The sequence below is a fragment of the Crinia signifera genome, chromosome 6 (assembly GCF_055691185.1).
Source record: "Crinia signifera chromosome 6, ASM5569118v1, whole genome shotgun sequence".
Lineage (NCBI taxonomy): Eukaryota > Metazoa > Chordata > Amphibia > Anura > Myobatrachidae > Crinia > Crinia signifera.
In genome coordinates, this window is record NC_139222.1 from 276542910 (window position 1) to 276557728 (window position 14819).

The following is a 14819-nucleotide window of genomic DNA, read 5'->3' on the forward strand; positions in this document are numbered from 1 at the left end:
ATCAAAACGTGAATACCCTTCCCTTGTATTCACGTTTTGATGTTACATGTGTGTTTGTCATATTTTAATAAGACTATTAAAGGTTATATTTTAACCAAGACTGTTTAGGTGCACCCATCAAGGACATTCTTTCTCTTTCCTGTTTTTGCTAGACCATTCCATACTCACCAATCCAGATCCAAAACACAACGGGAGATCCAAATCCAAAACACAAAAAGGTACTTGTGTATTATCTGGGCGCCCGATTTATTCATTGCATGCCACTACTTAAGGCATGCGATGCGATGCTTTATTGTAAAGACCCGATTTTTAATTGCTTAGTCACCCATGGGTGACTTCATATCCCCACTATCCAACTACGCATGGAGTTGATTTTATATAGTGTGGCGAGCACAGCGAGCCCCGCGAGGGGACACGGATTACTTTACATGTATTCTGCGTCCGCTCGCCACGCTTCGGGCTCGGTGGCTCGCTGCGCTCGCCACTCTATATAAAATCAACTCCATGCATAGTTCTATAGTGGGGATATGAAATCACCCATGGGTGACTAAACAATGAAAAATCGCATCGCATGAATTGTATGCCACTATATTGCATGCGATGCGATGCAATACAATGAAAAAATCAGGCTCCCAGATATTACACACATACCCACAAAAAATGCCCGGTGCACACCCCTAGTGGAACCATGAGGTTTTCTGGGTGTGTTAGAAAAATGTAGGTGTTTTTGTGGTGAGTCTCTTGTCAGTGCTCTATGCTTCCCACCGGCCTGTCTCTGCTGCAGATTGGTAGATGCACAGTACTCTTCAAAGTTTTGCAAGCCGGCCGCTGTTTGATTGACAGGAAGCTGCCATTTGGGGTGTTAACCGTTAACTGGGAGTGTCAGGGAAAAGGCGTGCCCAGACGTTTTCAGGGAGGGTCTGTGATGTCACAGCTCCGGCCCAAATCAGCCTGATTCTATCGCACAGCTAGAGTAGGTCCTGGGTTATCCACAGACTGCGCACAGTGGGGAAATGATTTGATGGGGAGTGCGTTGTGTGATTTGCAGCTGTACTCCAATTGGCAATATTTTCCTAGTACATTTGCAGAATTGCACAGGGCAGGTTTTCCCTCTGGCGGGGCAGAGGCTATCTGATGACAGGGCTCTGCAATACGCACAGCGGCGATCAGGTCTGAATGACCCCCAGCATTCTTTATTTTTGTTGCGCTAAAACTTGTGTCAAGAAAACGGCATCTGATGTAGAGGACTCGAAGAATTGGGAGGGGCCGGGGCAGATGTAATGATGTCCAGAGACATTTAGGGGGCATCCTATCATCCACGTTCATTCTCCGGGTAGCTGCATTAGCGTATGGGAACGCCCAGGGTTTCATGGGCGTTCCCATGAGAACACTGGCCGTTCTCATGCTAATGCGCGCATGACGGAAAGGCGGGGGGCTAATGCTAATGCAGGCATGATGAACAGACGGGGGGCGGGCAGCTGACATCACAGAATATCAGCTCCCTGCCCACTTTCCCCTGAATGTAAACACATATGTAAGGTTGCTCCAGTGGCGTAACACGCACCCCGCCGCACCAACCCCCGCCCGTTTGCCCCGTCGCACCAACCCTTGCCTGCCCGGCTGCACCAACCGCCGCCTCGCCGCCCATGCAATCCCCCCCATCCTTACCTACGCTCAGTACGCTCTGGTCCCGGCTCCCTTCTTCTGCTATGAGGACCACCACAAAATGTCCGCCCCCATGCAGCAGACAGTTTCAGAGAACTCATAGCAGAAGAAGGGAGCCGGGACCAGCACGTACTGAAGACACTGACAGGTAAAGACTGCAGGGGATGGCGGGGTGTAACTATAGCACTGCAGCCTCCGGTGCCCGCACATGCACAGCGCCCCCCCCCCCCCCCCCCCCCCCCCGCGGGGGCTGCGGTGCTATAGTTACGCCCCTGGGTTGCTCAGAGCAACCTTACATATGCGTGCACACATCACATCTTTTGATGGTCATCGACTATCGAAAGATGTGGGCTGCGAATGGATGTTACTGTGTAACATCCATTTGCATGCCCTGTGAGCAAGTTGCACTTTCGAATGGGTGGGGGCAGACAACCATTTGCAAGGCGGAGTTTGGTTGACTCGCAAGGGTGCGAATTCGCATCCAAGCGAATGAACCAGAATAATTCCCTCATTGCATAGCTATGGGGAATCTACCATCCATTGCCTGAGGTAAATCATTCTGGATACTGGATACTACCGATTAAGACCAGTAGGTAAACGCCGCCCATTAAATGCTGGGCATTCCCCTGCTCTCACCGCCCTTCCCACCCACTAAGGAGAGAACACCCCCGCGGAGTGTGAAACATGAGAGAGGCTGTGCTGTTGCGGCAGTCTGTCCTCTCTATTCCCGCTGCCCGACTCTCTGCAGCGTGCCCGGGTAAAAAAGTACCCGCTCCCCCTCCCTCTCAATAGCACTGAATATGCCATACAGCGATGCGCGCACACATTAAGGGTAGCCACCTGGCGGCACAGGCAAGCCACCATGCAGCCATCATGTTTCAGGTGATATCACACCCTGCCTCGCAAACAGTCAGCACCCTCGCAATGCCCTGTCAACGCCACCACAGCACCACGGTGTCAGACGAACCCTAATATTGTGGCGCCCCCTGTCGTCTCTTAAGCGTCAGTTACATTTTTCACAATGCTGAAAATAGCTTAACAGTGATTGTTGGTAACTTGCGTGACCTAATGAATTACATAAATAATAAACTCTACCAGATGATATAAACACACTGGTAAAGAGGCCGGAACACTTCTCTATAGAGAACACATAGCATTTCCAAAAGTATACAGACAGCAAATGAATGCAATCTATCGGTGAAGACTGCACCAGTGTGCAATATATTATTTATTTTTTAGCAGTTATCCATATAGCGCTCACATATTCTGTAGCGCTGTACAGATAATATTTGAACATTCACATCAGTCCCTGCCCCAGTGGAGCTTACAATCTATATTCCCTACCACATGTACACGCACACACAGACATTCTAGGGTTAACTTTGGTTGGAAGCCAATTAACCTACCAGTATATTTGTGGAGTGCGGGATACCCAGAGAAAACCCATGCAAGCATGGGAAGAATATACAAACTCCACACAGTTAGGGCCATGGTTGGAATGGAACCCATGACCTCAGTGCTGGGAGGGCAGTAATGCTAACCATTACATCGCTGCTCAATTAATGCCATACCCACGGCGATGCATTAACCTGTGTATAACACACTTTACAAGTGTCTGGACCTCCGATTGGACGAGCAGACGGATGATCAACCTGCAGGCCTGAGGGTATATGTGAGATTACCCGTTGTAGACATAATGTGGGTGTATGATAACTGCAGTGTGGTCAGGGAAGGGCAAACTCATTCTGCTCCAGTGATGGGGCGCATATGTAGGAATGCAGACTTGCCTGTACAGGGTATGTAGGCCTCGCACCTCCTTATAACACGAGGGGATACAGAGGATGGTCTAGCATAGGCTTAGTACAGTAAGGATGACTTAATGCATTGGCGGCCCATGCTGTTCTACATGTATGCCTATTAGGAGGCAAATTCTCTGCAGCTGATACCCCCTGATGAGGAGTCCTTGGTACATATGCTGGTGACGCGTCAGAAGATGTGTAGGATACTGGACATGGGTGAAAATACTGCTACATCGATGCTCATTTGCTAACGGCTCCTGTGACGTTACCTCCTGCTGCACACAGGCAGCGACAGTAACATTGTCCTCTCACACTTAGTCCTCTGTGGATGCTGACAGTATGGAGCAATGGCGGCTCAGCGTTAAATCCTCATGGCGTGATACATGTGGGAGAGGGAGATCTTTTGGTTTTACTCCACTGGGTGCAATTTCCCTGCTTTTACAGGACATAGATGTATGCCATCCCTGACCATGGCACTGGTCCACAAGGACCTGGCTTTACAAACCACTACCCCCATTCTGTAGTCCGATTCTACCAGAATACCCCATACAATCAGTTTATTATCCCCCCCCCCCCAACCTGAGAACTTCCCAACATCCGTCCAGTGGCATGCCCAGCGTATCACTGCCCTGCATGTGTGGACAGATGGCGTGCGCTGCCTGTGAGCAGGCAAAGAGCAGATCAGACCCAACACACGTCATGTACAGTTCAGGGTGCATTCCCCGAAGTCGGAGGAGTCAGTCTCTTGGATGGGGTAACATAAGTCTTGTCCCTCCTCTTGCATGGGCAGGGCAATTGTACAGGAATGGCTCTTCTGGCCTAAAAGGGGATCCACCTGACATCCAGGGCCGCCTCCCTTACCATAGCCATTGACGTTAGACCCTGAAGATGAAAAAAATATGATCAGCGATAAAAATAAATATAATTAATGCTGTGAATTTATGCAGAGATCAGTAAAACATTAATAAGAAGCCAAAAATTACCTAAAAAGAGCGTAACCACCACAAGTCCATATTTGTTGGTTAAAATGTTTTATTGGTTCCTATGAAAAGTGTAACCTAATGTGTAATATGGGATGGCGTTAAAGACAGCTGACATCCAATCAGGAGTCTCCGTTCTGCTCCTAACCCCAGCATGAGATGTTTTATCTCTGAGAATGAGAAAGTCCACTCATGGAAGACCCACCCTTATTGTTGACTAACAATGGGGGGGGCGTTGATGGTCAATGTTTTGGTATGGGGCTTTCACTATTAGCCAGAAGTCCTCCATGCATTATGTTTTGTGCACCAACGCATGTTCAAAACACGTGTTTCACCATCAGGCTGAGCCATAGATAATATAACACATCAGGGGAAATTTACTAAGATATGTATTCTACTTCACATGTGATGTTGCTATGGGTAACCAATCAGAATCTACTTCTTATTTATTTAGTACCGTCTAGAAGATAATAGACAGGATCTGATTGGTTGCCCATAGCAACATCACATGTGAAGTAGAATACACATCTTAGTAAATTTCCCCCGTTGTCTTCTGACCACCAGCGGTTGACCTCCAACCCTAGATACCCTTCTGCTAGCAAGAGGGACCATGGCTTAAAATTGGATAAAGGGAGAGATGTAGCAAACTGAAGTGTAGGAGTGGATCGGTAAGCACGATATATACATACATGTATCATGTATGTAATGTATGTGCTGGATGATCTCCCGGGATCTCCAGCCCTGAGTGCATCGGGAATCTGAATCAGCATAAGACATTGCACACTGGGCACCGTATAAGTGTCCCACAAAACAGTTTTGTGGATCTATGCTTCGGGGTCTTAGTGAAGTCTTTCCATATATCTGTGTGTTTGTCCTGTTTTTTTGTTTCACTATGATTTGAATCCCCTGTGTGGGGAAATGTTTTTGTTTGTTCCTGGTTTACAATGGCTCAGACGATACTGTAAAATCAGCGTTGGATGTCAAGGACTAGCAGTGATCTACCACTAGAGGGAGCTGTGAGCACATTTTTGTCACCTCAGACACAGGCAGCCAGGAGCTGTGCGTAACATACTGGAAATGGGGGTCAAGCAGTCAGGAAAATGTAAAAACTGTTCATGATTGTTTGCTAGATTTTCAAGGGCCACGGAAGTCTCCACTGGGCTCGCACCACGCTCTTCTTTGGCCTTACTGCAGGAAGCAGGCTATGAGGAGATCGGTGTGGAACAGACACAGCTGTCAGGGATGTGGAAAGAGTAGCCTACACATGGGGAGATGTTGCTGAGAGATCTGAGCAATGTAGATCGCTCAACAAGATCTCACAACGCACAGGAATGTGTCAGCACTGTGTGCAGAGGGATCTGTCAGGGCCAGTGTTCTCCGGTGATGGCACCTGGCGATGTTACAGATGGAAGAAGGTGAAATGTGGATGCAGGTTGTGCTTCGCATTGGATTTTTATGATAGTTCAGCAGGTGTCCACGCCCACATGGCACTGGCCACTCCCTCACAGCAGCACTGGCCACACCCACACATCACTGGTTACACCTCCTCCACTTCTCACTATTTCACCCTTGATCATTTCCAGCCCCTAAAACTGGCCCTGATGGTAAGACTTGCATTGCGTACATTATCCCCCCACCCTGTTGCCTCACCTGCAGTCTCACATTCAGCTGTTGATTCAACATGTTTCTGAAAAGGAAAAAGAAAACGTTTAGCAGATGGCACCCAGCCTGACCCATGTGCAGATCTCTGTGTGATAGGGATTCTTAGCCCCCCCATTGCAATACATTGACAAGCCCTGTGTGAGGAAACCAGGGGTCAGTAATACTGTCCTGTATTGTTCCTAGTGACCAATCAGATGTTTGCAATCATCCTCTGTAGTGTGCTATGTTTTTGAACCAATGTTAGTTTTTGAACCAATGGTAGTGTTTTTCCCAATTAATATTCCAAATGTTTTCCAATTTTCAAATAACATTCCAATGTTTTCCACCATCGAATGGTAAACTATCGATGGTGTTGTGATGGTTACACTGGGTCCCACTCCCTTAGTTCCATCCAAAGGTGACCATGTTCAGAGGTTTTGCACATGTGCAAAACGGTTATTTTTAATCCGTTACCATCGCATCGAAAGATATGATAGCGGAAGCCCAACCATCGTATGATGTCCATCCAATGTCCATCCCTTTCCTCCCAAAATGGCCAGGAGGCTCCGCATTCTGACCCCCGGAAAGAGTCAATTCCTCCGCATTGCCTGCCAGTCTCCCGTGACACACGCACAGTGCCCCCCCTCCCGTGGGTCTGTGGAACCAGATGACATGAATCGCTTCATTGTAGCCCTACCCACCACTGTACAATACCTGTAATTTCCAGCATTGCACAGTGGGAGGCGTGGCCACGATGATGCGATCATGCTCACCACACCCCAAACAACACATTGCCCTCATAGCTCCGCCCCTTTTCCCATCACACCAGCAGCCCTGACCCCCTGCCTCACGGATCTGCCTGCCCTCTCCTGATAACGAACACACATGGAAGCCATACATGTTATAGGAAGAATAACTTCTGTATACTGTATATCCCACACAGGGGCCACAGCCTTGTGTATATGTAACTGACAGTGACCCAGGTAATAATATCTTTGCTCGTGGTTATGGCACATTATTCACATTAGCATTTTATCACTTGTAACAGAAGCTCACCTGGAATTTCAACGTACGACCTGGAAAACAGAGAACACCAGAGATGTGATTGGCTGTGCTACACACGTGTAACACTACATACAGTAATAAACCCGTTATTAGTAATGACAATGTAATACAGTGATCATGTCAGTGCACTGTATAACAATATAAGCACATCAGGGGGGTCTCCGTCACCTCCCAGCCTCCTCCTTCTCCCTTCACACCGGGACAGCTCAGCGTGGCTGTCCCCGGCGCCTACTCCTCCCCCCTGCAGCCGGAAGGACGTCCGGCTGCCTTGCTAGGGGGAGGAGGGGCTCTCCTTCCGGGTCCAGGAGGACCAGCAGCAAGAAGGTAAGCCAGGGGAAGGGGGAGAGGGTGGCAGGGTTGGGGTAGAGGCGGCGGGTGGCAAAAAGAAGCCCATAGGCTTCTATAGGGTATCGCCACCCAAAGGTGGTGATACCCTGCCCGGCGGTAATTGTGCAGCCGGGTTTTAGAACATATGAAAATGCTGTAAAACAGGGCTTTTACCGCATTTTCAGCTTAATACATCCCGCCCGAAAGCTAATGCGCCAGATGCACTAAGCTTCAAAAGTGATACAATGGAGAGTGATAAACAGCCAGCCAATCAGCTCCTGCCTGACATGTCACAGACTGTATCATATCAGACAGGAGGAGCTACATGTGTATAAGCCTAGGGCACGGGTGTCAAACACAAGGCCCGCGGGCCAAATCCGGCCCGCCAGACCTCGTCATGTGGCCCGCGCGAGGAGATAGCACGCAGGGGCAGTGTGTCCCAGCTCCTGCCTAGGCCACCTCCTCTCACCCACCCCCAATCCCGCGCGCACTCGCTCACTCGCCGGAGCTGCGGGGTTGGTTGATGGGACTGGGACGTCACGCAGCTGGCGATCCGTGCTGGACTGCTGGTAGTAGCGGTAACCGTGTGTGCGAGGCGGCTGACTGAAATAGGTTAGTAGTGTATAGCTCGGGCTGGTTACTGTACGTGGGGATCTCTGAGCGTGACATTTACACACCAGGCCATGCTCTCCTCTAGTCACTGCGTGTCTATCTTGCTAGCCCACATTAAAATGTCTTTCCCAAAATGGTGTCACCTCCTCTAACATCCCTAAGGCAGCTCTGTACCTTCTGTCCCTGTCTACCACTGAACCCTGCACCTCAATATAATTAGTACTGGATGTGGAATTTAATTTCTGCAGCATAGCTCTGTGTTTGATGGCCCACCATTTTTGTTATCGCATTATTGTTATATGCATGTCCTGTTTCATACTGCTTTAAAGTACATCTTGTACAAGTTTTCTGTCATTTGTACTTTTTGGGGGACCGGCCCTTTGAGGGTGACCAAACTGCTGATGCGTCCCCCGATGAATTTGAGTTTGGCACCCCTGGCCTAGGGCACCTGGAACCTTTAATTCACTCGTAAAGTGACAGAACACTTGCCCATATCTAGCGATAGAGATGGCGTTTGGCCAGTGGGGAAGTAAGTGGGACCTCGGCTGGTCACGGTTTTGGGGGGAGGTAAGGCTATTTTTCTCCAACTTTTTTCAGAGACAGTTAATTCTGTTCTGTACAGACGTGCGGTTCGGTTCTCTAGATGTCTAAACCCACACAAATGTGTGGATCCGGACTGAACAATAACCTGCTCTGGATCTACAGACGATTGTTATCCATCCCTGGCTGCCTGGAACTGATGGCTGTGTGTGTATGGGCAGTGCAGTGACGTAACTAGTGTAAGGCAGCCCCCGCTGCCGCTTGGGGGAGCAGGCGGCTGCGTGGGCGCCGGCACCCGCCGGGCACACTGACTGCCAATCATAACTGATATGCTGCTGCCGCCGAAGTGTGCCGCCTGCTGTTGCCCCTTCTTAGCACAGAGGAGTTGGCAGTTGCGTGGCGCGACCGTGATGACCGTCACTGTCAGTTCAAAAAAAAATCCTTCACTTGACTGTCGGGCGGACGCAGAGTAGCCACTTGGACAGATAGAACCTTTTCTGGACGGAGCTGGGGGCTGACTCAAAAACAGTATAGATGCGGCAATTCGAAGACACAGAATGAGCAGTGAATGAGGCAGTGAGAGCCCACTCCCATAGACCAGCACAAATCAGTGCATAGAGATGTAATAATAAATAAGAATACAGTAATAATATACTTACCAATCGTCCTCATTATGCACGCTCTGTAGTAGAAGCCCACGGCCAAAATAACCACAACCACAAGAACTAGAACAATGATGATCCCGAGGGTATAAGCTGTGCAGATAAAACAGTTATAAACGGATCAGTAACAAAGCAGAGGTGGTCAGATCAGGCAATGATATCAGTGATGTACACAGACGAGATTGCGATGTATGACAATGTCCGCATGCACCGTGTACGCGTCACTGTGAGTGCGTGTAATCTGAAACTGCAGCAGCAATGTGAACTGCTGTCTAAGTCGGCAACAGAGCGAATCTAAAGGGATGCACCGATTGCCTTACTATTCGATCCCGATTCGAGAACAAATCGAACAGCAAGGCAAACACATTCTATTTGGACTGTACTATTCTTTCTATTCAATTTCCATGCCGCTGGGCCATGCATCGGGATCAAATCGAATGCGTTCGATTTCCATTCGATTTTTCTTATATAAGCAAAATCGAATAGAAAAATAGACCACATCAAATCGTGTGCACGGAACATAACTCTCTCTGCACGTATTACATCGGACTCTGGAATTGAGAAAGCCACCCTGTGAGCGGAGAAACGCGTTTTCCATAGGAGTCTGATTGTGAAATTTGGCCGCTCGGTCCACCAACACCATCAAACAGGTCCCGTGTGTGGTAACATCATAGCACAGGCGGAGCAGTGGCAGAGTTCCACGAAGTGCTGCTACACCACGAGAGCCCGGTGCACAAACGCAAGGAGCCGCCGGGACACAGCAAGGCCATTCTTCCACAGACGTGCCGGAGAGACACCCACATCAGCGGCGCCACTCACACTGTAGCCGCATCGTCCACACTGGGTCCAGTGGCGTAACTATAGCACCGCAGCCCCCACGGTCGCGGGGGGGCGCTGTGCATATGGGGGCGCCGGGGGGGGGGGGGCTGCGGTGCTATAGTAATACCCCCACCCCCCATCCCCCGCATGCTTACCTGTCCGCGCGTCCCGGCTCCCCTCCTGGCTTCAATCAACGCTATGGAGACGGACCACGATAAAATGGCCGCCCCATAAAGCAGACTGTTCTCTGAAACTGTCTGCGGTATGGGGGCGGCCATTTTATCGTGGTCCGTCTGCATAGAATTTATGGAAGCCAGGATGGGAGCCGGGACGCGCGGACAGGTAAGCATGGGGCAATGGGGGGAGGGGGCACGGGGGGCAGGCGGGGGGGGGGCGGCCGGACGGACGGGCGTAGCTTTGTTTGGGGCGCCCCCTCATTAACGGCAGGGGGGCGCCCCAAACAAAGCTACGCCGCTGACTGGGTCCCCGTGTTTCAGGTCCAAGCGAGGACGCTTCACCCAACCAGCGCTTGTTCAGCCCCAAAAAGTACCGGTAATATAAAACACACTGCTGCTATACTGTGCTGTGCAAGTTACCGGGAGCTTGGCCTGATCACTTATCGGATATGCTCAATGTTCTAGCAATACTTGAATTCTTTTAATCTATGGATATCCTTAACTAAGCCCCACGAGCTTAAGGACTTATTCCTATACCCGGACGCGGGTAATTTTATTACATATATGGACAGGATACTGTGCCTATTATAGTCTGTTAATTCAGTGCTGCTAATTTGTCTGTCCATTGTTTCCCCTCCCCCTTTCCAATATTCATTTATTTTTTATTATTTTTCTCTGTTTATTTTTTATTTTATTCTTTTATCATTTTTCATTCACATTTTTTATTTTCATTTTATTATCTTTCATGATTTTTCATTTTGTAGTAAATGTTCACATATAGGTTGTGTTAACAGATGCAAACGATTTATATTAGTGCGCATTTGCACAGAATTAATTGTATTTGTGTACCAATAAATTTACTAAAGTACATTGAGTTTTCTATTCACTTCAGCGGCCCTTGCTAGCTGTTTTTTGTTCTATTGGATTGTGGAGGTTGGCAACCCTCCAGCACGGAGGCAGCAGAAGTTGAATTGGCCCGGTACACACTAAGATATTCCCTAGCGCCAAAGACATTTGTTGTTGGTTACATATTACATCTGCCCCACCTGCAGTGCACCATGGGTTTGTCCATTTGCTAAAAAATATGCTTTGCAATCAGGTCTGAATGACCCCCATAGTACATTTATGAAAAATGCAGTAAAACCAGGAAAACAGGGCTTTTGCTGCATTTTTAGGTTAGTACATCCCACTCTCAATATAGTTCTGACTTCATCCTGTCCTTTTTCTGGCGTGTATTTATATAATTAGCATTTGTCTGGGTTTTATATCATGTAAACTAAAAGGCCTATTTGGTAAAGTTATGGCTGAATATCACATAAATATCTAGTATGTAGGGACACACTGTAATCAAACAAAGAACATAAGGGTTATGTTGCCACCACCGCTGGTGCTAATCAATTAAAATAAATAGATCAAATAAAGTCACAGTCCTAATCCGGTGGGTGGGATGGATGCTCCCTATCGTTACAGTATATAAGGGTGTGGTGATCACATCAAAAGGGGTTTTGACTCCTACATTCAATGACTGTAATTTGAGTAAATGCTTTGATATTCTTTATACCTGGAGTGACCAATAGATGGCGATATAACAAAGAGGATTGCACTAACTAAAAAGGAAAATCAAACAACAGCAATAAAAAACTTCTAAAACAAAAGCAGTATTAAAACAAATATATAAAGAACAAACCGTTCATGATGAAGCTGTCCGGTATCTGTGTTGGTAGAGTTTCAGGTGGCGTTGTGGCAATAAGCGTGCACTCTATGCACTCGCCAACTCCATTGCGAATTGTACAGTTATACCCAACTCGGCAGCTGCAGACAGTTGCGTGAGTGGCAGAACATGGCTTCTCCTCTACCAAATTTGAGACTCTATACAAGGCTGCAATAGAAGAGAAGAGGCTGGAGGGATTAGGACAGAGGAACATAAGGATGGAAACATAAGTGCTCATTTACTAACATTATACTGCACCGGGTCCATAGTGATACGGTTAGGTCTGAATTGAAGTAGGCCAAGGGACCTCCTGACGTCACAGGGGAGAAGAGGGGACGGAGAGAGGAGGAGCAAGCTCCGAAGTAGTGTCCCTCTAGAGGACCCTCGCGTGGCGTGGATAGTGAAGGAGCAAGCCCCCCCGCCTTACTCCTCCCCCTTGGTGTGGAAGGTCCTTTAGCCCACTACAATTTAGCAACTACCATAGTGATACCGGTGTGGTAGGAAGTGACGGAGATCAGATTACACAATCACGTACAGTATATGTATCCGGAGACAACAATCCGGAGACCCCATTAATACCTAAATTATATCAATGTGACCTGTGTGTAATGATCAGTGCATACCTAGGCTCCCAACATTTGAGTTGATGAAGTCGGGACTTCTGTAAGTAGGAGATTTATAGGCACAATGGTCCGGTGTGTTATGGACCGTGGATAATCGGCAAATCAGATGTACAGTACCTTTTTATGGGTGGCCATCCGGTCCGATAGTACGTCCCACTGGTTGCTCAAATCACACTGTGACCGATTATCCTCAGTATATAACACACCGGACCATTGTGTCTATAAATCTCCTACTTACAAAACAAGGCAGTCAAACTATCCTATATCCACGGCCTCACAGAGGGGACTAAATATTACCGGTAGTATATTTCCATCAAGTAACCCACAGTGCTTAATTATTGGGTGCCAGCTTTTTGATACTGGGATGCCAGTCTCAACTGACATGTCTCAATACCCAAATACTGTGGACTTTATCATTAATTATTTATAGCGCAGCATATTCCATTGTGCTTTACAATAGAAGACAATAAGACAACAAACTGCATATTGATAGACAGTCAAAGGTATGAGGGCCCTGCTCGCAAGCTTACACTCTATAGGGAAATAGGCATTGATACAGAAGGATAGATACTGTATTCTTTATTGCATCGATTCCACCAGAAAGCAAAGGTTCCTGGTGTGCTGCATGATACGGTGACCCGGCAGTTTGGCCAGGGGCCAGGAGGATGGAAAAAGTGTAAAAGAAAGACAGTGGATCTGTGTTGCCTGTACAGTGCGGACGTGATTGGATAGGAACGGCATATGAAGCTGATGTGGTTGATTCTAATTAATATTAATATTACAGTATATATTAATATGTATCAGTATTAACCTAGATCTGTCATAGAGATACATTTTTTTAAAATATTCAGGGCCCTGATATATTGTTGCAATATTGTGCCAAGCTATACAGCTTTATAATAATATAATGATATGATACATGTTATTTACATTTTTCTATTGGGTTGTTATTTTTGTACTAAATACTATACTATATCCTGAAGATTCTCTTTGTTTGGGACAACAGACGACCAAACTGCTATTGTTTTTTATCTTTTAAATAAATCCAAATACATTTTCACACCAAGCGAAGTGATTAACAATTTTTTTTAATTTAGTTTATGCAAATCAGATATCTCTTATAGCCAGAACTGTCAGTCTGTGACTGTGTGTATAACGCTGGGCGGAGTCATAGGCTAACAGCCTATCAGCAAAAATGGGATTTTTGTGAGCGTAAGAGGACCCAAGAAGAGCCCCTCAAGTTCACAGATCCTGGCGCTGTTTTAGATAAGCAAAAGGGCTTAACCAAAAAAGATGATATAATCAAAACCGTATATAAGGATGGCTGCTGCAAGGTGTAAGTGAGAGTGCTAAATCTCACTAAGGGTTAATAGGACAAGAAATTGATTACACCTGCGCTGCTGAGCCTATGAGCTTTTTGCTGAACAAAAGGACAACCGGAGACACTCAATAGTAATGTAACAAATTTTATATAAAAAGAATATAAATAAAGATATATAAATTCATACAGATATATTTAAAAACAGATACAATAAAGCATGCTCAATAGAGAAATGTATAGCAGAAAACACTCTCCACTTGGATCATAAAATAAATGCCTGATAGCAGAATTATAGCCAGTCTTGTTAATTTAGCAGAGTTCAGCTGTTAAATAGCAAGGGGAGAAGGGGGGAAGGTTGCGGGGGACACAAGCCAGTAACGATGGAAGCAGGCAGATAGAATATGCACAGATGACAATAGCGCAGTACCCTTTTTAGCGCGTGTAACGCAGATGGATGGTATTCGGGGAACGCACTAATGTCCAGGACCATATGCTCACCCTCCTTAGAATGGATAGCTGGAGGGGCCGGGGAGCACGATGTTGTAGGTTGCTCGACCCGGTGTCCGTGATGTTACTGTGTCTGCAGCTCTGACGGGGAACCCGATGGTGGCAGGGGCTCTACCCGGAGCGATGGCTTGGTGACGTCCGCCGGAGGGGAGAGACGGAGGCTCCAATCTGCTGCCGGCTGAGATGGAGAGCCGTGGGCAGTAGTGGTTGATGGGAAATGTAGTCGGCTGGCTTGTAGTTTGAGCTCAAGTGAGCAGCGTGAGTCGGCTCCAAGATAGCGTGTGGCTGTGATCACAAACAGTGGGAGGTTTCTGCATCAGCTGGTGCAGCTTCCCGCTCAGTACAACCTCTACCGGAAGCTCTCCGGTAGA

General features: G+C 47.5%; 1 protein-coding gene across 1 annotated transcript in view; it reads right to left on the minus strand.

The window, feature by feature from the left end:
- Positions 1-2861: 2861 nt before the first annotated feature.
- The window catches only part of LTBR (lymphotoxin beta receptor), a 42645-nt gene continuing 30687 nt past the window's right edge, over positions 2862-14819 (minus strand). Inside the window, exons 4-8 of the mRNA XM_083149691.1 lie at positions 11974-12165; positions 9289-9384; positions 7142-7161; positions 6095-6131; positions 2862-4346 (exon numbers count right to left, since the gene is read on the minus strand). Of these exons, the coding sequence (XP_083005817.1) occupies positions 4162-4346; positions 6095-6131; positions 7142-7161; positions 9289-9384; positions 11974-12165 (530 nt within the window). The 3' untranslated portion in view covers positions 2862-4161. The remainder of the gene's footprint in view (positions 4347-6094; positions 6132-7141; positions 7162-9288; positions 9385-11973; positions 12166-14819) is intronic.